A 22795-nucleotide genomic window follows, 5' to 3' on the forward strand; every position below is an offset into this window, starting at 1 on the left:
ATTCTTCTTCTAAAACTAGCGAGCTAGCCCACACACACACTGCAGACAAATTCATAGTTGCACACAATATCTTCGCACAGTGCCGTCTAGCCACGGAAGACTAACTCCACGGCAAACGGTGCTGACCCTATTCAATCAAACAAGGTGTCCTGTCCATCGCCGTGTTCTAATTTCAAACTCCATAGTCGTGCCATTGTACCGGGTGTTCTGCATGATAGGCAATTACATTTAACATTTTACTTAATGTACGGCAGTTCAACTGAAATCAGACAGGTTGCCAGCATTTAACCAGTTTTTTCCGCTTCCCATTGCATCTGCAAATGCATTTCCGTGGCAGGCCGGCGGTTGAACGCATCATAAGGAAGAGCCAACGCAGAGAGAGAGAGAGAGCGAGGGAGACGAAAAGGTGGACTAATGTCTCCAAATTGAATTAAGGAACGACACCATGCAATTTTCTCCCACCAAGGTTAAAACAGTGAATGCAATATAAATACGTTGTTGCTGTAAAACTATGTCTGCCAGATATAAATGAAGCAATAACGCGTGGTGCACTATGCAGCCATTATCCATGTCTCACCTCCAGGAGGAGGGGATTGCTATCTAGCTACTGTGGAGAGGTGGCGACCATGGCAGTGCTGAGAGGAAATCGTTCCCGTTTTTTTCTGCTTCCCCGAAATGTAAGTGAAGTGATTTGAAACCCATTGCATGTTCAGTGTTCAATTAGGAACACTAGACGGTCCTCAGACGTTGACTCTGTAATGTAAATTAGTATGCATTTCATTTTGAGGGGCAATTTAGGCCAGAAGGCCCTTTAAAGTACTGTATTTGTAACTTTTATTACCAAGTATCTTAGTTAGAATTAGGTTTCCCACACACTGGTTAAGCCTACTCCTAAACCAAAAAGCATTCTTCATCATGAATTTCCATTACAAGTGGTAATTGATACATTGTAAGAATTTTCTGGGTCCAGGAAACCAGCTCACGAAGGTTTCAGTGATTCTGCGTGAGGCGTTCTCATGTTAACTGAACAGTCTTTTTGGATCCAGTCGGAAAGAAAAGCAGGTAGCTATAACTTCAAAGAAGTGAATATCGAGCATGCCCTTTTCAGTAAGATAAACTTTTTGGGGTCTCCAAATGCAATAAAACTGACTGTGGTAGATGAAACATCATGGTTTTCTTATGCGTTACTATTTATTTACCGAAATCTAAGGAAAACGTGATACACTGGCAGCTTTTGTTTGCATGTCAAAATAAAGCTTACAGGTCATTTGTCAAGATTCACCCCGACTTGTTCAGAAAACTACAACATGCAAAGTAAATTAAATCTATAAAGAATATCACTGCAGGAAAACAAAAACAACTTTTCGACAGTTGTTCTGGCTCAGTCCTAGACCTTTCACAATGGTAAAAGGCCAAGTGAAAAAAAAAAAGGTGAAATGGAGTGAAGGGAAGAAAACATCTCTATGGCGCCTTAAGGCTTTCATGCTACCTTCTATCCATCATCGCCATGGGAATATGTCCAAACAATTTCATAACGGGGTTCTGAACATTCCGGAGTTTCTCAAAATGTAACATTGGAGAAAGAAATGAAGTGCCAGGACTAAACCTTGAGGCATTCTTAGGTTTAATGTCCCTGGCTCTGGCTAAAGCTCCTGTCATAGTCAGGGGCCAGTTTTTCAAATAGTTTCGACCCATATTTCACCATTTAGAAAGGATTATATGCACTGAGAGAGATTTACTTGGATGGATAAATTATTTACTTGAATTTAAAATTTGAATCTAATATCATTATACATGTATTCCAGCACATTTTCCTATGTGATGGGTATAATCCACATGAATTATGTTTGAAAAAACTGACCATCTAACATCCAGTTAGAGCATTTAACAATGTAATCTGAGACACGAATGAAATGGCTGGTTAACTGTCGTGACAAAGGCCTGGTACTCCTTTCTCTTTCTTCCTTTCTTTCTTTCTTTCTTTCTTCCTTTCTTCCTGCATTCTTCGACATAGTCACAGATCTGATATGATTGTAGAAACCAATTTAGTTGAAGTATTGCTATCACAAATCCATCCACTTACAAATGTGTGTTTATCTCAGGTAAAGGAGGACAGGATCCCTGATTGTGTTTCAGGAGAGTACACGTGAATAAACATGGTTCCAAGGAACTCTACATGAGTATAAAACCTATTTATGGACATATGAGGTGTGGTATGCAGGGAAGATCAGTAGATGATACTGACTGGAGGGAGAAATTGGTTTTCTTTCTTAATTTATGACCAGATAGCAAAGTTTCAACCGGGAAAAAGAATCCAACCTGTCAATCAACAGATAGACCCAGTTTAAAACCATCCTGAAAAGGAGAATCAGTCTGTGGAGGAAACAGTATTTCAAAATATATATTTTTAAAGGAGCTAATCCTACTAACCTCCTCTGAGCTCTAACGACTGAACAAAACTGTAATTTGTATTTTACTCTCATAACAATAACTAATACAGAATATTATGGAAAGTTCCAGAAAACACCTGCAAGGAACTACACAATGAACGCGCTAATGAATACACAGGCCTGCATACCCCAATCACTGGAAAAACCACAAGACAAAAATCCTACTATTGCCTGAATCCCGGGTGATCAGTGTTGGCCTGATGTTGTCATATGAATATTTTACGGTACTCATTCTGCCCCATTAAGGGTGCTTCTGTTTGATATTTGCCGGGGAGTGACATGTTTAATCTACCTGAATCCTCTAGTCGTCGCTGGTGGATAAATCGATGTCACTACTCATATCAATTACGAGCCATGCCACAGCCCATGGGACGTGGACAGCCAACCAGGGGCCGCTCGGTCCGATTTCATTACAAATGTTGGGAATGAGCGGAATCAATCCAGATGGCATGTGGAAATGCTGTGCGTGTACATCACTAACGGCCTCTTATAGGAACCATCCTTTCCCTTTAGACAGCCCCCCCCCTCGCCCCCCTCTTCTACCCACACTCTCTCTTTCTAAGTCTTTCTCTCCGGCGTGCCGTTTCTGTCATTCCATCCATCTCTCTTTCAGTGTCTCTCTCTCCTCCTCAAATCGTAATCACTCTGTTTTTTTTGGTTTTTTCTGGCTCCCCTGTCCCTCTCAATATTTCTGTCTCTTTCACTCTCTTTCTCTCTAGCTAACTCCCTCCCTCTCACTTACGATCCCCCTCTCTCCCCAACTCTTTCTCGATTTTGCAATTTCGATTTAATTTAATTTCAGTTTCAATTTGATGGGCTTTATCGACACGGAAAACATTTGTTTAAATTTCCGAAGCGAGTTGAAAATAAGAGATAATAAATAACAAAACAAGAAAAGCTCACAGTCAATTTTGTTCATTTTGGGTCAGAGTGGTCAGGTATTCTGCGACTCCCGGTATGAGGCCAGGTACTGTAGCTGTCCAATGTGCTGTTTTGGTTTGGGAACGGCGCCTCAACACCCAAAGGACATCGATATCCACAGATGAGGGCTTTGTAATGAAAGGTTTGTGGGCAAACCATTCATGTGGGCATGACATTTAACAGCTATTTACTGGTTTTGGATAAATCTGGTTGTAGTCCTGAGTAAGAGTGAAGTCCTGATTCTGAATAGATTTATTTTGGTGAATTTGGTGAATTCGCTGGTAAGCGGACCACAGGCCTCACTACAGTACTGGGCAACGTATTTTACGAGTAGTGTATATTAAGCCAGATCATGTTATCTTGTTGAAGTTACCTGTGGTGTTCAAGTTGAGGTGGGGGTAATTATTGGTTTGCTGTAGGACAATCATGTCTAGGGGGACTTTCTGTTAGTGGTCCTGGTGTCAAGACCTCTCACTCTTAGTCTCTGTCTGGTTTGGTTTGTAGATGCAATTAGTGGAATGTGTGTGTTGTGGTATGTATTCATTCTTATTTATTTTTAAATAGTTAGTTTGTGTTGTTTTCAGGAATGGCCCAGTGGCCTATTTTATGTAAAGATAATAAGGATTCACTTCAAATAAAGGCTGTCTCTCTATCTAACTTTTCCACTCTCTCCCTTTCTGTCCTTTCAATCTCTCCTGTTTTGTCTCTCTTCCTCTCTTTTACCAGACCACAAAGTAGATATAGCAGCACAGTTAACAATCATAGAAAATCAGGAGAAACCTTAATCCCCCCCCAATTGCCAGCCTACTGGAGCACAAACACACACACACACAGACACACACACACACACACGCACAATCTGCAGCGCTCTGCTGAACACACATCAAAGCTCTGAACACATATCAAAGCTGTAGATTAAAGTCAAGTACAGTCATAAATGGAGGAACATCACAAATAAAAAGGAACACTGCCCACCAGTAACTACAGTAACCAGAGTAACCAGCAACTCCAGACCTCCATAAAATGTTTGTTGGACCTTGAGGTACTGCTTCAGATATTGTAGGGCATGGACGAGAGGGATTGAGAAGGAGCGAGGGGGCAGAGGAGAGAAAGGAGTGATACAGGAGAGAGGGAGAGAGATGGCAGAGGAGAGAGATATAGGACCGTGAGAGAGAGGGTGAGAGTGGGTGAGAGAGGGTGAGAGAGGGTGAGAGAGGGCAGAGGAGAGAGAGAGGGCAGACGAGAGAGCGATAGAGATGGAGAGAGGAGAGATAGGAAGAGAGCTAGAAGGAGGTAGAGAAAGAGAGTAAAGGAGAGAGGTAGAGAAGGAGAGAGAAGGAGAGAGACAGAGAAGGAGAGAGAAGGAGAGAAGGAGAGAATTAGAGAGAGGAGAGAGAAGGAGAGAGGAGAGAGGAGAGAGAAGGAGAGAGAAGGAGAAAGAAGGAGAGAGAAGGAGAGAGGTAGAGGCGTATCTTATGGAAGGCCAGGAGACACAGGTAACGGTTGCATGAGCCAGAGAGCAGACACACATTTGCTCAGCCTCAACGACAACACCGGCAGTCAGGCAGTCAATCAGGCAGTCAGGCAGTCAGTCAGGCAGTCAGTCAGGCAGACAGTCAGGCAGGCAGGCAGGCAGGCAGGCAAGCGACCCTGAGTGGAAGGCAGTGGGTTGTGCAGCTGGAATACAAATCAGAGAGCGGGAGGAGGAAGAGGAGGACCAGGAGGAGGGGTGGGATGTGGGGATGTACAGTATAATGCAGCAGTGACAGCACCCCACATCACCTGCAATTGGATCATAACTGGATGAGTCCCAAATGGCAAGCTCTTCCCTGATAGTGCAATACTTTTGATTTAAGGGCTCAGCTACACAGCGGTGGACTAGTTAGGGAAAAAGGGTGCAATTTAAGAAGTATGGCTTGACTGATGAGCCCCTCAGAAGTTAGGACAGGCGCTGTATGCCATGATCCAGCGGGCGACGTATACTTTAAGAAACACACTGTTTTTTTTAGGATTAATATCACATTACATTGCCTTCAAATAAATTATATTGCTCTAGAAAAAGTTCTATTTTTTCTGTGTAGGCTACCATACAAAAGGGTTTCGCATCCCGACCCAGTGTAAAGGGTTGAGCAGGGAAAAAACATACACGGACCAAATAACGAGTAAAACATGTATCATAAACCCCGAGTCTCAGGACTGCTGCCCCGTCGCGATACATATCCAGGATGGAAGAACTCTCTCAGTATGAACATAAACAACAAGAAAAAAACCATCTAAAAAGGCATGCATATAAAATAACACACCCATGGCATTTACACACTTTATCATAGCCTGGAAACCCCGGCCTTGTACCAAAACGCCACGCTCAAAACGTACCCGCGACCCATTCGCTTTTCCAGCCTGTGCACCACCGCCCACCTTGACTTCGTCATCCTACGGCCAGGGCTATCAGGCTGCCGTCCCATTTAATGAACCCCCCCCCCCCCCCCCCACTTCCCCCACCTGCCTCCAGATTGCTCGTTGAGAGCAATTGAAGTGACCGGAGTAATTGCTTTGTTAAGGGGCGACTATAAACAATCGTTGACACTGTTGACCTTGGATTGCACCCCGCCAATGTTCATCATTGACACTCCTTCAGGTGACCTGGTCCACTGGGCCTTATGGGGAGTCGGTTCGCTCTGACAGTTCAAAAGTACTGTGTGGTTAACGGCCCAGCTCTCCATTTCTCTCTATTTCTCACTCCCTTTCTCTTTGTTTTTCCCTCTCTCTCTCCCTCTCTCTCTCTCTCTCTCCCTGCTACCCCTTTCTCCTGCGATGTCTTTAGCTGTCTGTCTCTCGGGCCCCTCTCTCTGTGTCTCGCTCTCTCTCTGCCAGTCTCTCTGTCTGACTTACTCTCCCTGTCTCTGGCTCTCTTTCCATTTCTCCATCTCTGTCTCACATTTTCTCCCTCTCGCTCTAGCTCTCCCTTTTACTCATTTTAAGAATCTCACTCTCTGTCAACTTCTTTTTCTTTTTTTGTTCGTGCCTGTCAAATCAATTACATTTCAATATAAAGGGCTTTATTGGCATGAGAAACATTTGTTTACAATGCCAAAGTAGTTGCCAAAAAAAAATCATAAGATCAAATGAAAATAGTGTGAACATTGCCAGTCTTCTACCCATTTAATCTCCCATTTTAAGTAGCTGGCATCATAAATTAATAAACTATTGAATGGTTGACAATCATCATTAGTCTACAGCACAGCATGCCCAGATCAGCCTATCAAAACACACAGACACACATTGTCGTGCGACTAACAAATCATTTGACCTATTCTTGTCGGTCTCTCACTGTATCTTCCCTCCCTCTCCCTCTCCACACACACTGACATTTACATGTTCCTCTGGGGGTTGAGCAAACGTTTGTGGGACAGTGGAGGACCGTAGTGAAGTCCGGCCTACCTTGTTGGGATTGGTGGCAGTGAGTATCCACACACATTGAGCGTTGGCCTCGTACTGGATGGGGAAGTTAGGCGATGTAAACGACCCAGCGGGTCCCTGAAGGTTGGAACCACACGTTTTCACTGCAAGAGAAAGGAAATAGACGAAAAGAAATAAGAAAGGTTAATTAATTTACAGCCTGAAATTTAACAACCTGACAGACTCAAAAAGCTGTGGTTAATTGGAGACAGATGTAGCCAAATGCCACAAGGTCAGTTTGTTCGTGGCAGTGTAGGAGGTCGCTTTAGGTCTATTGATCTGGTTCACATTGAATGCTTGTACTAATACAAATACTGTCACAACACTGAAAGCCAAAGCCTGCTTGCATGGGGTAAAGGATATCTTCCAGAGAATGATACTTAAAATATATTCTTGGTGGAGCCTGCTGCTCATTTAAGGCCAGAGGTGCGCTTGTCATTAATTAGCAGTACCACTTCGCCCTACGATTACTTAATTACCTAACGTAGTTCAACTCCAGGGAAACCAAAATCCCACCAAGGCCTTGTTCGTCAAACGTCATTCATTATGTTTTAAATACATCCAGGGATGCCTGCTCTTCCTGTCCCTTCTCTCTTTGGGAACACAGTGACAGCTGCATTAAAAACGATCACTCAACACCGGTTTGCGGGAAATATGTTCACGAAACACCACTTCGGGATGGGAGTGTCCCTAATGGCACTCGAGTGTACTACTCGTGACCCGGGATAATAGGGCTTCATCCAGCAGTAGAGCACTACTTAGTGTATAAGACCCCATGTGTGACAAATCCTCCACTATCTCCTACAGGCAGCAGGTTTTATCAGACTCCGACATCTTGATTGTTTTCTTTTTCTATTTTTTTGTTTAATTATATATATTTTTTTATAAATAAGTCATTATCTCCACACGCAGCACCACAGGATAATGTGTAGATCCTCGAGGCACTGACCACACACAAGATGCCCCTGGCATGGTGACACAAACAACCAGGATCCTCGAGGACATAGCACTGTACCATGTCGACATAACGCTGGGTGGATTCATTCCAGCAAACCTGCCTTGTGGGAAACCGTGCACGGTATGTTTTCCGTTGTCAGATAACGTGGCAAAATTGTTTGGGGAATGGCAAATTCTGCTGATACAACTCGGTAGGCTGCCTTTACAAGTGAACGCTTTCACTTTCTGTTTGGGGAGTAGTCGGAAAAGAAAATAGCATGCCTAACATCAACCACAGCTACTGACATCTACGGCCATGCCTTGAGTACAGCGAGTCAGGGACACTATGAATGGACTGGGAGCCATATGTAAGGGTACCCATACAATTAAAGTGGTAATTAAAAGCAGGAAGTATCCAGTTCAAATCCTCTCTTTTTTAACATGATTCATTCTATGTATTTGTTATTATGAGGGAGTGTTTAGTAGTGCTATTAGCCAATGAACAAGCTGATGTCATGGACCAGTCTTTAATATGCATGAGTCACCCTCATAATAAGAGATAATGAACGTTTAAAATACTCTGTACAGGAAGTGAAAGACATGAAGTAAATTCACTATTGCATCATCAGCTAGCTGGCAAAGAAAATTTCATTAGGAAACATTGAGTATTCTCAATGGGTGTCGGTAAGGGAAATACAATATATTCGACACAATATCACTTCACAAATGACTTTCTTTTTAATAAAAGCAACGCACTTCCTGTTACAATCTCATTATCAGGGAGGAAGAACAGATACCGATCCGAGGGAGGGATGGAGAAGGAAACAAAGAAACAAAACAGTGCCAATGAATGGTTAAATTTAAATTTATGATTAACTCTACATACCCTTGGGCTGTCCTGAAAATATAGATCTAGGCAATTTTCTGCATGATTTCAAGTGGCATCTTCCTTAATTAGTTTGTGCAGTCTTTAACCGCAGGAACTAACAGACACACTGGTGACACCCAGCGAGTGATTTAGTAGGCTGCTAAAGGTCAGGTTACCACGGTGACAACGAAAGTGACAGAAAACTTTGTAGAAGGAAACATGGCGAGGTAGGTGGAGGTGATACAGGAGATCTGTAGAGGAGGGGGGGGCGGGTTGGAGGTGATACAGGAGATCTGTAGAGGAGGGGGGGGTGGGTTGGAGGTGATACAGGAGATCTGTAGAGGAAGGCGGGGAGAGGCGGGTTGGAGGTGATACAGGAGATCTGTAGAGGAGGGGGGAGAGGCGGGTTGGAGGTGATACAGGAGATCTGTAGAGGAGGGGGGGAGGTGATACAGGAGATCTGTAGAGGAGGGGGGGGGGGGTTGGAGGTGATACAGGAGATCTGTAGAGGAGGGGGGAGAGGCGGGTTGGAGGTGATACAGGAGATCTGTAGAGGAGGGGGGGGCGGGTTGGAGGTGATACAGGAGATCTGTAGAGGAGGGGGGAGAGGCGGGTTGGAGGTGATACAGGAGATCTGTAGAGGCAGGGGGGAGAGTCGGGTGGAGGCGATGTGTAAGAAAAAGAGAGATGGTCTTATGTGGGTGCCCGTGTCTCAGGAGGTCGTGACGGCAGGAGGTCTTGCTGTCAGTGCGCGCGGTAACCCGGGGGAGCCAGGCAGCTGGAGGCCCGGAGCCAAAGGAACAACCCCTCACATGGGGGCCGGTGACACAGCGCTTACACACCCGATTACACACTCACAACCCTCGGCCACTCCTGCGCGTGGACACGAAATGAGGACATCAACCCTAAGGCTCCTGGTCCCTGTGGGCTCTGTTTTCTCTCTTTTATTCCTCTCCATCGCATTTACATCTTAGTCGTTTAGCGGAAGCTCTTATCCAGGGAGACAATTGGGGTTAAGTGCTTTGCTCAAGGGCACGTCTTTTTTTTCTTCTCTGGGATGTGAACTAGTGACCTTTCGGTTACTTGTCCAACACTCCGGACTACTGAGCTGTCTCTCTGTGTCTATCTACCTAGTCCTCTCTCTATTTCTCCCTCCCTCCCTCCCTCCCTCCCTCCCTCCCTCCCTCCCTCCCTCCCTCCCTCCCTCCCTCCCTCCCTGGGTCTTATAAAGGGTAAGATAGCTGTGATTAAGGATAATAGTACAGACTACCTCTCTCCCTGTGTCTCCCCGGCTCGTCCCTCCTGACTCCATCTGTCTGTGCGCTTCAGGGTGTCTTGGTCACATTTAGCTTTAACAACAACGCATGGTGACTACTGAGCTTTAGGGGTCCCAGTGTCAGCCATGGTTCCAGGGAAACGGAATCTGTATTCTATCTAGGTGATGTATATCTACGCATGCCTGTGTTCCACGCTCTGACAGGTCAATTACTGTTTACTAAATGAAGGGGACTTGGCTTTGCTGGACGCATGGCCTGCCTTATAGCGAACAGCCACATAGAAATTACCTATAAAATGAAGGGACATGATGGCGAGCAAACAATTCATTACTCTGCCAGTAATGTTCTGTCACTTTCCATCCCCCGCCTTCACATCTAAAAAGAGGGACAGCACATTGATTTACTTCCTGGGACATCTATCGCAGAGAGATACTGGCATCCTTTCTGTCCAGAGAGACAAAATAAAGCCTCTGAAATCTGACTTTGGTTGTTTTCAAGTTGCTCGAGTTTCGTTGTCTTTTGTGCTGTCTAGAACATTAAAAGCTTTGAGAGTTAGATTGTGGCTCCTTTTTCTTTGTGTTATCATGCCTTTTAATTGTGAACTTTTCACAAACCCAGCCATATCAAAGAGATATGCCAGCCGTGCCAAACCAAACCGAGCCAAACCAAGCCAAGTGGAGCCAAAACAGGAAGATAAGCCGCCCCTTCAAAACTTTAAGATAATTAGCCTTCTGCTGCTGATAAAACATCCAGCAACATGTTTCACTTGTTTCACTAGTTTTCTCTTCAACTTTTGGTGTTTTATTTTCATCGACATTCAGGCTGACCTTCTGCTTTGGGAAAAGGAGCCCATTCAACAGAGGGAATAAAGATTAGCTGGTCAGACTGGTGACTCTGTGGAACGGGGGGACAAAGTAACCTAAAAAACAATCGGCACAGAGAATGATCAATGACATCATTAACCTCCAGCCACGCTACTGTTCCTCTATACCCTCCTGTTTTAACTCCTAATGTGTTCACGCACACACACACACGCACACACGCGCACACACACACACACACACACACACACAGGAGAACACGCGCAGAGTGTGGCCGTGGAACATTGCCTGACAATTTCAAAGGTGCAATTTGTAATATTTTCCACAGTAAAACACATAATACAGCATTTACAGCCAGGGGCAGAAGCAGTGGTCCAGCTACGTGCACACAGGACAGTTGTGAAAGCAATGCATTCACCAAACATGCGCCAAATGTTGCACATTTCCACATTCATCACGTCAATGAGCCACCGTAAAACATCTGTTTTATTAGCAACACAGCTCAAGACTGATTAAAAGTCTTGCTTTGTCCGTTCTAAAGAAATAAATTGACATCCTGGCACTTCCTTCTTCGCCAGTGCACTTTGTTATTTTAAGTACGAAATCACACCACTAAAGTGAATGTAAATAAACATGCATATTTTGGCCTTTGATATTCCTTCACAAAAGGGCACATTCTAAGGGAACCTCAAACAGCCCCTCACCCTTTACAGCCTGCTTGCAGGGTACTCAGCTGTCACATGTTTCTGACAAAACTCCGAAGGTGACTTCCAGAGAGTGGCGAGGGGATCAATAAACCCATCAACTTCGGGGACACACTCGACTCGAACGAAATGCAATTCACGTTCCACTTCTAAATGACCCAACAAGCAGCCCTCCCGCAGTTTTACACCATAAAGACCCCAGCAAAAAATAAAGCGTTCACTTTATGAGGTTTTTCTTTATTCAATTACATTAACGCATTTTTCAAATCAGACACTGACAAGTTTGTGTCTAATATAGCGGACGCTTGAGAAACATTTGGGCGGACGCCAATTCATTCTTTCAGGTGGAACTGCACAAACTAACAAAAATCATTGGGGGCGCAAAGTGTAATTCTGCTCATGGAGGCCACATTGCCGCAAACACTCTGAATGGGCCCCTGGAGGGTCTAATTAGCCCCTACCCTTGATCATTTCCACTCTCTAAGCTACAGTACAGGACACTTGTGCAAATGGCTGAGGAGGCGGAGGAAGTGAGCGTGAATGCCCAAATGGAGGGCTATAGGAAAGGGGATCATTTGTGATTCAGATGGGATTTTTGGTCGGCAGAAGTGTCGATCGTCTGTTGGCAATTTCGCCCTGCTAAAGACAGAGCAACTGCTTTTGTCAAACTGCAGCACATGGACGTGTCATTTCCGTCTGGTATCAGTTTTCCTTCAAATCGAAGGGTCTGGCATATATTTGAGGTGTGTCCTCAAAAACGTTACACAAAGCATTCATTTCAGGTAGCGCTGCAGGCAATAATAAAGATCGTCAAAAAGCTGGTCATGCCTTGAAACGGTTGATTATGGAATTAATTTAGACAACACGGTAATCCAGCCTACAGCATACCCAGATTTGAAGTACAGAGCCTCTATGGTTGAGGAAAAAAGAATGTCCTTTTGGTGTCTGTAAAAGCTTATTTATGAACATAGAACATTCTTTCATTCTATATCGTTTGTGTTATTAAAAACCAAGCAAAGCCTATCCTAAAATCCCCTGTGGTGACTTCAGAATGTCCTGTAGGTTCCCGTTAGCACTGCTTTTGGCGGGAAGCAGAGCACATTCTTACGTCAAGCACATTGCCTGTAAATGTCGACAGTTGCACCTAACCTGGAGTAGCACAGAGGGTGTATTTTGCACATCTGCACGGTTTAGAAATGAGCCACCCCCGGTCAAAAGCAGTGATTAGTGAACTGAGTAACATTTGAGACACAGACGAGGTGTTTATCCTTCAAATGAAGTCACACTGGCAGTGAATACGGTGATACAATGCTTCAGAAAACCTGCATTCAGAATATCTAATCATATCAGCACAGGTCCCCTCAGAGGGCCTCCATAACATGCATGACAGACACCGCTAATCAGAGTAAAGCACCGAAAGAAGTCGGAAGAAAGCATCTGCATCTCGGCCTGGCCATCTGTCTGATTGTCATACGACCATATGGCACCGATGAGATGCGGTGGCAGATAAGTCTTTTGTGGATCGCAAGGACATTGTGGTTGACAACTGACAATAAAGAAGATACATCAAGAGCGACGGTGACTCGCTAGGCATACTGTAACAAGGTGTTACCTTTTCGGTTTGATGGGAGGCTTATGACAGTGTGCGACAGCCAATCGGTTAGACTTAGCGGTTGTGAGAGAGGCTGTCAAAGTGAACGCCAGACCGAAATGGTTTAATGATCGCGAAGTTGCTGCGAGTCCTATTACTGGAAAAAGCCTCTCACGGAATAATCATTGGGTCAAATTAAATCAGAGGTGGTGTCCACATCAATCTCCACTGGGTCGTGCCCTCAACTGTGGTGTATCGGCCCAACACCACACTCCCTTACAACCTACTGCTTTGTTCACACACATTAAAGACCAACGTTTTAGCCTATTATCAGGACAGTCAATGAAACCACCCTTTTCCCAGGGAGCTGTATTTAACCATAAACTACATTACTTTTCTCCCCTTCTATTTAATAATGCGCTAGTGCCTGTGTTTACTTAAGACTAAAACGTTCCGGTACTAGACCGTTCACGTGGAAACCCAAGGAGCGTAGCTGAGCAACTGCTAATGGGGATCTTAACTAACTAGCCAATCCTAACTACATGAACAGAGCTCTGAGGCCAGTGATAAGACTGGAGCGTGTGCAGAGGGTGCTATAAAACATCCGAGAGACGTGGGTAACCGACAGGCATTAATCTGGCTTGTCATCACAGCCAGACAAGTGACAGGATCCGGCTTAATTGATATCAGTGAGGATTAATTGAGGAGTTAATAATGGCGGCAGGTTTTAGGAAAACAATCAGGAGGTGAATGCTTAGTTAATGACAGGGGGAAGAGGGGACGGAGAGAGAAATAGAGACAGACTTTCTGGTCGTCTACTATGATCCAGCAAAACAATAATTGTGCCTCGAAGTAGTTGTCCGTTGCCACGTCAACTCATTCCAGAACCTAATTACGTATAATTAAACTGTCTGCCTGAAATATTAGAACAATCTCTCATTCAATTTTCATCTGTCTGGTAGCGTGCAAGCTGAGCACTTACTGTAGATCTGGAGGAGGATGATAACCTGAACATACTGTCATTCTGGAGGAGGATGATAACCTGAACATACTGTCATTCTGGAGGAGGATGAGAACCTGAACATACTGTCATTCTGGAGGAGGATGATAACCTGAATATACTGTCATTCTAGAGGAGGATGATAACCTGAACAAACTCTAGGTCTGTTGGAGGATGATAACCTGAACATACTGTCATTCTGGAGGAGGATGATAACCTGAACATACTGTCATTCTAGAGGAGGATGATAACCTGAACAAACTCTAGGTCTGGAGGAGGATGATAACCTGAACAAACTCTAGGTCTGGAGGAGGATGATAACCTGAATATACTCTAGGTCTGTTGGAGGATGATAACCTGAAAATACTCTAAGTCTGTTGGAGGATGATAATCTGAACATACTCTAGGTCTGGAGGAGGATGATAACCTGAACATACTCTAGGTCTGGAGGAGGATGATAACCTGAACATACTCTAGGTCTGGAGGAGGATGATAACCTGAATATACTCTAGGTCTGTTGGAGGATGATAACCTGAAAATACTCTAGGTCTGTTGGAGGATGATAACCTGAACATACTCTAGGTCTGGAGGAGGATGATAACCTGAATATACTCTAGGTCTGGAGGAGAATGATAACCTGAAAATACTGTAGGTCTGGAGGAGGATGACATTTTTGTAAAAAATATGATTTAAATGTTTCACAGACAGTTTCATCCACATTTGAATCTGCACAAAGTTTACTGATCTGCAAATGTGGGTCTTAACTAGTCCGGAAATCCCATGTCAGTCTGGGACTGGTTGATTAAAGCATGTGATTGTCATAAAAAACCCAGGTACAGAGATAAATACCAGAAAACATGTATACCTGGCAAAGCCCCTGGTAACCTGGATGGATCAGATGTCAACATTATCGCTGAACCATCACTACAATATGAACATTACTCTGAATCCCGATTTCTCATTTTACCTCAACATCTACAGCAAGTCCAACCAAGAACCCCCACATACGTCAGTTAAAAATGACAAAGAGCTCTGCCGTGTAAACTCAACGATTATTCCCAGAATGGGCCATATGCTTTACTGGGCACTCTTTTCCCTATAAAGCCCTGTGATTTAACCGAGCCCATTGGACCCCGATGAAATGTGGCAGACCAAAATGTTTTCATGTATTCATTTGAACTGGATTAATTCAGGAAAACCCACAGAGACCGGGGTCTCATTTCCAGTAAATTGGTTCCAAGCAGGGTGCCGCGTTGGTCTCAGAAACCAGGCTAGGGGTAATGACTGACCTTTGCAGACCGGCCGATGGTCACTCCAGGCGGCAAACACCTCTGCCACCCTTTGACAGGTGATGGTCTTGGAACCCTGGAGCACGTGGTCCTCGTCGCAGAGGAACTGGACCGTGGCCCCGATGCTGTTGTCGGGAGAGAGGAAACACACGCAGACGCGCACAGCATCACATGGCCTGAGCACATCGAGGTCCAGTGACACTGGAACGGAGCACTTTCTTTTGTTTAGCACAAGGAATTCAGAATGCTGTACGTGAGGCTGAAGAAAACATTCCTGCATCTCAAACAAAATGTAAAACTACAAAAAAAACTCAAAACCTGTAAGTCCACACTTTTTAACAACAGAGTTAAAAAAAACAGGGCTGTGTTTTTCCTTGAAGAGTAGTAACTTGGTGTATCGGTTTCAGACACTTTGACGATATTAGGATTAAATGTTTGCAGAAACGATTTAGATTAACAGAAATAAGATCTAAAAGGGAAACACTCAAGAAAATTGCATGAGCTTCTGAAATTGGCATGTTTCCCAGTACAAATTAGAGAGAAATAAGGCCTACTTATAAAGGATAGAAACTAATAGTTTTCTCATTGACAGTTGACTGTTTGCTCTTTTCAACTCAGCTGTCATCATCACAGTCATCAGGGCCTGGATTGATGAAAAAGTATCTGAGTGGAATCAATGCCTCATGTCCATTCATTCAAATCTGAAAGGCAAAACGGTTTCTAGGTCAGTAATGAGATGCTTTGCGAAAATGGTTGAGCTCAATATCACCAATTGATGTGATTCTGTCAAAGCAAAGTGATGTTTGTGTTGTGTAACTGATAAAAGGAGGGGGGAAGAAGAGATTCATATTCAGATGACGCCATATTAGAAGCTAGTGACAAAATAGATTACACAGCATTCATAATGGGAGTCCAGAATCTAACATCTGGAATAGAAGACACAGCATTCATAATGGGAGTCCAGAATCTAACATCTGGAATAGAAGACACAGCATTCATAATGGGAGTCAAGAATCTAACATTTGGAATAGATGACACAGGATTTATAATGCGAGTCCAGAATCTAACATCTGGAATGGATGACAGCATTTGTAATGGGTGACCAGAATCTAACAACTGGACTAGAAAACACAGCATTTATAATGGTAGTCCAGAATCAAAGATCTGGAATAGATGACACAGCATTTCTATTAAGACACCTCATACAATATGTAACGGGAGCCCAGAACCTTATGTCTAGATATAGGACTCTGCCAGAATATTCTTGCTAACATCTGTAGGCTTTTCTTTTGAAGGTTTGTCATTACCTATCTTATCCATAACTGGCATATAAATAACTCAGTCATGTGTTTTATGTGAACTGTTCATCAATTCGCTCTCAGACACATATGCAAAGTGCATGTACAAGCCAACAGATTTTTTGAGGGGGAATTTTGGAGAAAGTTACCCTAGAGGTTCTTTGGCACTTGCCATGCCAAATGGAGTCCAGCCTTTTCAGGCCCAGTGGGTGCTACCCTAGTAAGGGTCCTTTCTTACCCATAAAAATGCCTTAACCAGAATTGGAGCCCCCCGGCACGACCTACCTAAAGTCAGAGCCCGTCCTCTTGCCATTCTCCGGCTCTCCTGGGTCGGGGCAGGAGTTGGAGGCCTGCTTGATACCCCCCTCATTCACTGGACGGGCAGAGATGGATGACAGAGCACAACATAATGTTACACACAGGACCACAGAGTCAGAGAGGCAGAACCAAACAAGAGGACAAGGGCTCCCATGCAGGCCCTGTGCCTCTGTTCTTCGACAACAGACACCAAAGCAATGCTTAGCATGTACAAGGTCTTGGGTGCACAGCAACGGAATGGCAACATGATGGAGGACAGTGGACCTGAGGGCCGTCTTGATTCTGGAATACAGCACCGGTTTCATTCTCCGAATAGCGCTCTTTACACCGTGTTTATTGTCTTCGCGTATTCAAGTCGTGCATTTGTCACACACATCACTGATGTCAAGCTGACAGAATTGCAATCAGAATAAAAGGGCACAGCAGTTCAAATGGATGTATGGCTGTAAGACGGTCATACACAGAGGTAGGATGTCATGGATACATACAATAAATCACATTTTCTGACCAGTGACGTGATATTCTATTTCTGAATACTTGTAGCTGGACATGCTGGTCAACCTCAGTGACCCTAATGCTAACATGCCACATCTCATTGCATTTTTTACTATTTTACTGATTTGCTTTTGATTTTCTTCTCGGAGCTTTGAGACTGCTGCGGGGTAGGGGGGTCACGGCATTGGGACATGAGACGTGATGGCATGAGAATGATTCATTCTGATCACTTTCCATCTCAGGCTGAGAGTGACGTGTCACTATTCCTTTTCCCTGTGACTGAGTCCCGCTCACACCTTGGACCATTAACATTCTCAATATAACCTGGCCTGACTGGAGGGGGGGGGGGGGGGGGGGGGCGAGACGGGAAGGAGAGGACGCAGAGGGAGATGAAGGGAGAGAGAAGGGGAGAGGGAGAGAAGATGAGGTGGGAGAGGGAGCGGGAGACAGAGAAGAGGGCGGGAGGGCTCGGTGAGTGGGGCGCTCTACACCAAGCTAATCACAAACCAATGCTGTGGACCGGGTCTTACTGTGCATCTCAATGCCATCAAGTTGCTTATGACTGTGAAAATGTGGCGCCCTGACAGGGATAGAATGTGTAATTTAAACGAGCATCAATGTTCCGAAGACCTGACTTTTAGGACGAACCGAGGATTTGAGTCATTAGCCAGGGGGCCAGACTTTGGCCCAGGGTGGTTTGACCGGATGTCTTAAAAGATATATTTTAGAGATGCTATATATTTTCAGGTGTTTGTTACACAGAAGACTGTGGAAAAGTAGAGGAGAGAGTTTTTGCTGAAAACCATCGGACCCACACTGCAGCAGCACGCATGCATCAGCGGCAGCAACTCAGCCCATTGGACCAGATTTGGTGTGACTAGTGTCTTCCATATAGACACCGTAACCCTGACAAAACCCATTTCTATCCCTTCGGAGCGGAAACCTGCGCTCATCCTTAGAGGCAACAGCCACAACATCGAAAGACCCGCCAACCTAACCAACGAGACCAGGGCGACGGAGTGAGTCAAAAGACTCCCGTACTCGATCAATCGGAAATGTCGTCTTGTGGTTCTCGGCAGAAGATGGCGTCAATCCAACAATGTTAATGTTTACAGTGGGGACATTGGGTCAAACCCCCCCCCCCCCTTTGCCACTGTAATTATTGTATTGTTAGGGATTAATCGACATCTTCAACTCAACCCTCATATGAAGGAGTGCGACACATTAGACTTCAGAGAATTTAAGTTAAGATGGGGGGGGGGTTAAGTTAAGATTGCTTCAAATGAAAGATTTACATGTCTACAATTTACTTGGGACTATGATTTTGTAGAAACAAAAAGTAAATATAAGACATCTGTCAAGAACTTATGTCAAACTCAGCTCCCAAGCTTATTATGATGTTTGCACTCATTTATAGCTTTTTGTTATAAAACCAATACGTTTACTCCAATGGATGTTATAACGGCTGTTATAATGGCTGTTATAAGTCTACTGGCATGTCAACATTGTAACTTGATTTTAGATTTTGTTTGTATAAATTCTTAGAAATAAAGGAATGTCACTCTATTTGAACAATGTCTCTCCTCAGATCACCCTCTTTTATATTTTGGTTGAGTAGGCGGGACTTCTGACTTCATCAGATGCCTAAATTATGATTGATAGGCTGGACAGGCTTTTGACTTTATGCTTACTGTGTCTACTGATGACCTTTCCTTGTTTCCAAATGAACTCTATGGCAAAATGACAAGGACACTTACCCAAGAAAAAATATTAATATTTAAATACATTTTAAATTATCTAAATTGGAGCGATGTTCTGTAAACTTTGTATTTCATTAGTATTTAATGATAAACAAATACATCCCCAGATTATCTAAATTATACCCTAATGGCACCTTTTTAAATTACTTTCATAGCAATTTTCTTATTACTGTCTCTCGTTAGATTTATTTATAATGTTTTTCATATACTTAAATGGTAATAAAGAATATTAAGTTAACATTAAATCCATGGTTGCCTCTCTCAAGGACCACCAAACATTTCACATTTTAGTGGTTTCTCTGGACAAGCTGACCTGATCCACCTATATAGGGATTGATGATTAATTTAATCAGGTGTGCTAGCTCTGGAATATACAAATACATGAAATGAATGAGGGTCCCAGAGTATAGATTTGAGTATAATATAAAATATAATTTTTTAATATACTGTGTATAATTCTGTGTACACAGTGCATTCAGAAGGTATTCAGACCACTTTCACCTTTTTCATATGTTGTTGTGTTACAGACTTAATTTATAATTGATTAAATATACAGTAAGTTTTGATTCAAATCAATTGAATTTGCTACAGGAAGAATGGAATGAAGTTCTAGAGACATCTCAAACATGACCAGGACACAAAGCGCAGACAACAACTCTAAATACCTAGTCCATACACAATATTTTCATTTTATAAATTGGCACACATTTCTAAAAACATTATTTTGCTTTGTATTCACAAGTTATAAACAAGACAACAGAAAGTAAAGGGCTCCGAATAATTTCCTAAGGAACTGTAAATAATACATATATTTCTATATTTTTGCTTGGGCAAGTATTTTCTCTCATTTTGCCTTCCTAGCAGCAGCAGTCTTCTAGGCGGTCCTTCCAGCCATCGCTGTTCTGCTCTCCGTGGCTGCCTCCCTCTGCACAGATGGTGTCCATTACTATTGATGTGTCGCTGTAGCATGACACGACACGAACACTCAGCTGAGGGCTAATCATCCGGCCTCCAACCCTAGCTCCATCTCCGGGTCTTGTTTACCTGGCGACTCATGGCGGAAGCCGGTGCGTGGGGTCAGATGGTAGATCGCTAGCCCACACCGTTTACAATGCTAGGCTGGATAGTGAATTTAGGCAGATCAGTGGCCTGGGGCGCCACACAGCGAATGTCTCCCGTAGGGCATTCTATTCAAAATGCACGGCTCTAGCTTTACTTCCTGAGTGGTCAGACATCGTGGAAGACATGGGGAATAAGGTGGGAATTTGGGACCGACCCAGTATCCTGATTTTTGCATGTGTTAGATTTTAGGGTTTAGTATGAGGAGCACATAATGTTGATATGAAGACAAGAAGCTGTATGACAGCAGATAGAGTGGAGCAGACTAGTGTTTAATGGAAGTGTAATCCCTTGGTCTTTAACTTTTAGGGAGTGTAATGAAATAGACTGAAACCCAGAATTCCCCCAAGACAACACTATTGTCTGAAAACCTAAGTGGGTGAAGGTGTTAGGAAATACAGTAGGGCTTATCTTTAGATATTGTGAAACAGGTTGGAATGTTTTTTACTGCATGTTTTGAGGGATTTTCCGATTTGGATAGTGAAATCGAACAGATATTTCATCTACCAGACAGTGAGGTGGGACAATAGTTGGGAGGGATTAATATTAACTGAGTCAAATGTTAGTTGGCCAAATTCAAATCTATGTACTGACATTCTAGATAGGTGTGCCTTGAATATGACTGGCTGTCTCAATAGAGAGGGCGGAGCTTGCAATTTAAACAGGCTGAATGCTATGAGCAGACAAAGCTCTAAGATGACTCTAAACTCCAACCCTAACCCGTTATTCTAACCTAAATCCTTACCTAACCATTACCATTACCGTTACCCAAACCATTTAAGAATAATTCGAAGTTGGAATGCAAGCTCCGCCCACACCCGTGAGTTAACCAGTCACTTTAAATTCTGCCTCCAAGGCATGTTTGAGTAGGTAAAACTCCCAACTCTGGTTGGCACAGATACTGCATATACCCCCTCTGACAAACAAAACAACAGAAAAAGGAGAAATTCGTAATAAAAAAAATTGTGAAATGCAGGAAGGTGCAATGAGCCTGCACGTTACAAAAATGGAAACAATTCAAACAATTTAAAAGGTTATGGATCACTGGAAAACAATGTTTCTCCCCGGTGAATGAGTGAACGCAGCAGACTATTATTGTGACCTCTCACAATGACTGCTGCAAAAAACTTGAACTGGAGCAGAAAAACTCTGAAAAGAAGTGTCTTATCTACAGTGACACTGCATAATCTGTATGGGAATAGAATAAACCAGACTTGGCAGGGCCATTCACAGCGCTTCGATAAGAGAGGCCCCCGGGCCCTGGATCAGATATGTTGCATGGTCCTGTGTGTCACTTTCCGCTCCTGAGTAGATGTCTAAAATGGGCCAACATAAAAACAAATCAGCATGAAGCCAACCTGCTGACGGGTAATTGGAATGAATGCGCTGAAGAAACACAGGCCGTAATCATTGGAGAACATTTTGGGCACTAAAAGAAACGTTTTTTTCAGTGACAATGAAACAGCATAGGAATGCATACAAGTACGCACAAGCAGTGAACACGCAGAAAAACACACGCACATACTCACACCCACACACAAACAAACAACCCCAGTGAGTGGCACCATTTTTCCTTTCAAAGCAGCATTTCAGTGTCAGACAGCTTACAGAAGGATGTGCTGCATCTCTGTAAGTCACTAAGCTTCTGGTGGAAAGCCCAAAATAGTCCCTGGAAGTGGTTGTCAGTGTCAGGAGCAAACCCCAAAAAAACTGACAACTAGACATGATATACTCTTGTCCTTTTTTCCAAGCCTAAAAACATGTACAAATAAATATTGGTGAGAACTGATTCCCCATTGGGTATGACTGGGGATTGTGGTGATTGGCAATTTGTTGAACTATTAGCCAAATTGCTAACAAAAGAATATGCATATTGCCATTTCGCCACTTGTTTTGAAAAATAATAATAACGAGAGGAGAAATAACGAGAGGAAAATACATTTGGTTTCCAGTGGATTACAGACGACTGGACATTTTTACCGTAACAGTCACTCGGGACTGTTCTGCCTGCACCCAAAATGATGCCCTATTCCCTGCCTAGTGCAAAACCAGTCAAAGGTACTTCATTATGTAGGGAATAGTTTGCCATTTGGGATACACACTTCAGTGCTGGGAAACATCATCCGTCACACTGGGAAGCAGTTCTACAACGACAGGCATGCCACATTTTAGGTCATTTTGGCACACACCATTGAGTCCCGCCCCTCTCCACCAGAGTGATTTGTCTGCAATGTTTAGAGAGGTTGCCTCTTATTTTCATAGAGTAAAGTCCAGTGAAGTGTGAAACCCAAGGGAATCTGAGCCACGGAGCCACACTTAGACATGCAGGCAATGAGCAGTCAGTCACACACACACACGCGCGCGCGCACACACACCCACACAGAGCTAACCACCGCACTTGTTGCACGTTCACATCCAGCCGGCACTATCACACGTTTCAGTGTGCAATCGGCCATTTGTCATCCGCACGCAGGCCGCCGAAACTGCAT

At 43.8% G+C, this 22795-nt stretch overlaps 1 protein-coding gene across 5 annotated transcripts in view; it reads right to left on the minus strand.

The window, feature by feature from the left end:
• The window catches only part of csmd3b (CUB and Sushi multiple domains 3b), a 418091-nt gene that overhangs the window by 196145 nt on the left and 199151 nt on the right, over positions 1 to 22795 (minus strand). For all 5 annotated transcript variants that reach the window (XM_034294760.1, XM_034294758.1, XM_034294759.1 and 2 more), the window contains 3 exons: positions 16900 to 16987; positions 15317 to 15441; positions 6813 to 6934 (listed from right to left, as the gene is read on the minus strand). In XM_034294760.1, the coding sequence (XP_034150651.1) occupies positions 6813 to 6934; positions 15317 to 15441; positions 16900 to 16987 (335 nt within the window). The remainder of the gene's footprint in view (positions 1 to 6812; positions 6935 to 15316; positions 15442 to 16899; positions 16988 to 22795) is intronic.

Source organism: Esox lucius, chromosome 10 (genome assembly GCF_011004845.1).
Source record: "Esox lucius isolate fEsoLuc1 chromosome 10, fEsoLuc1.pri, whole genome shotgun sequence".
Taxonomy (NCBI): Eukaryota; Metazoa; Chordata; class Actinopteri; order Esociformes; family Esocidae; genus Esox; species Esox lucius.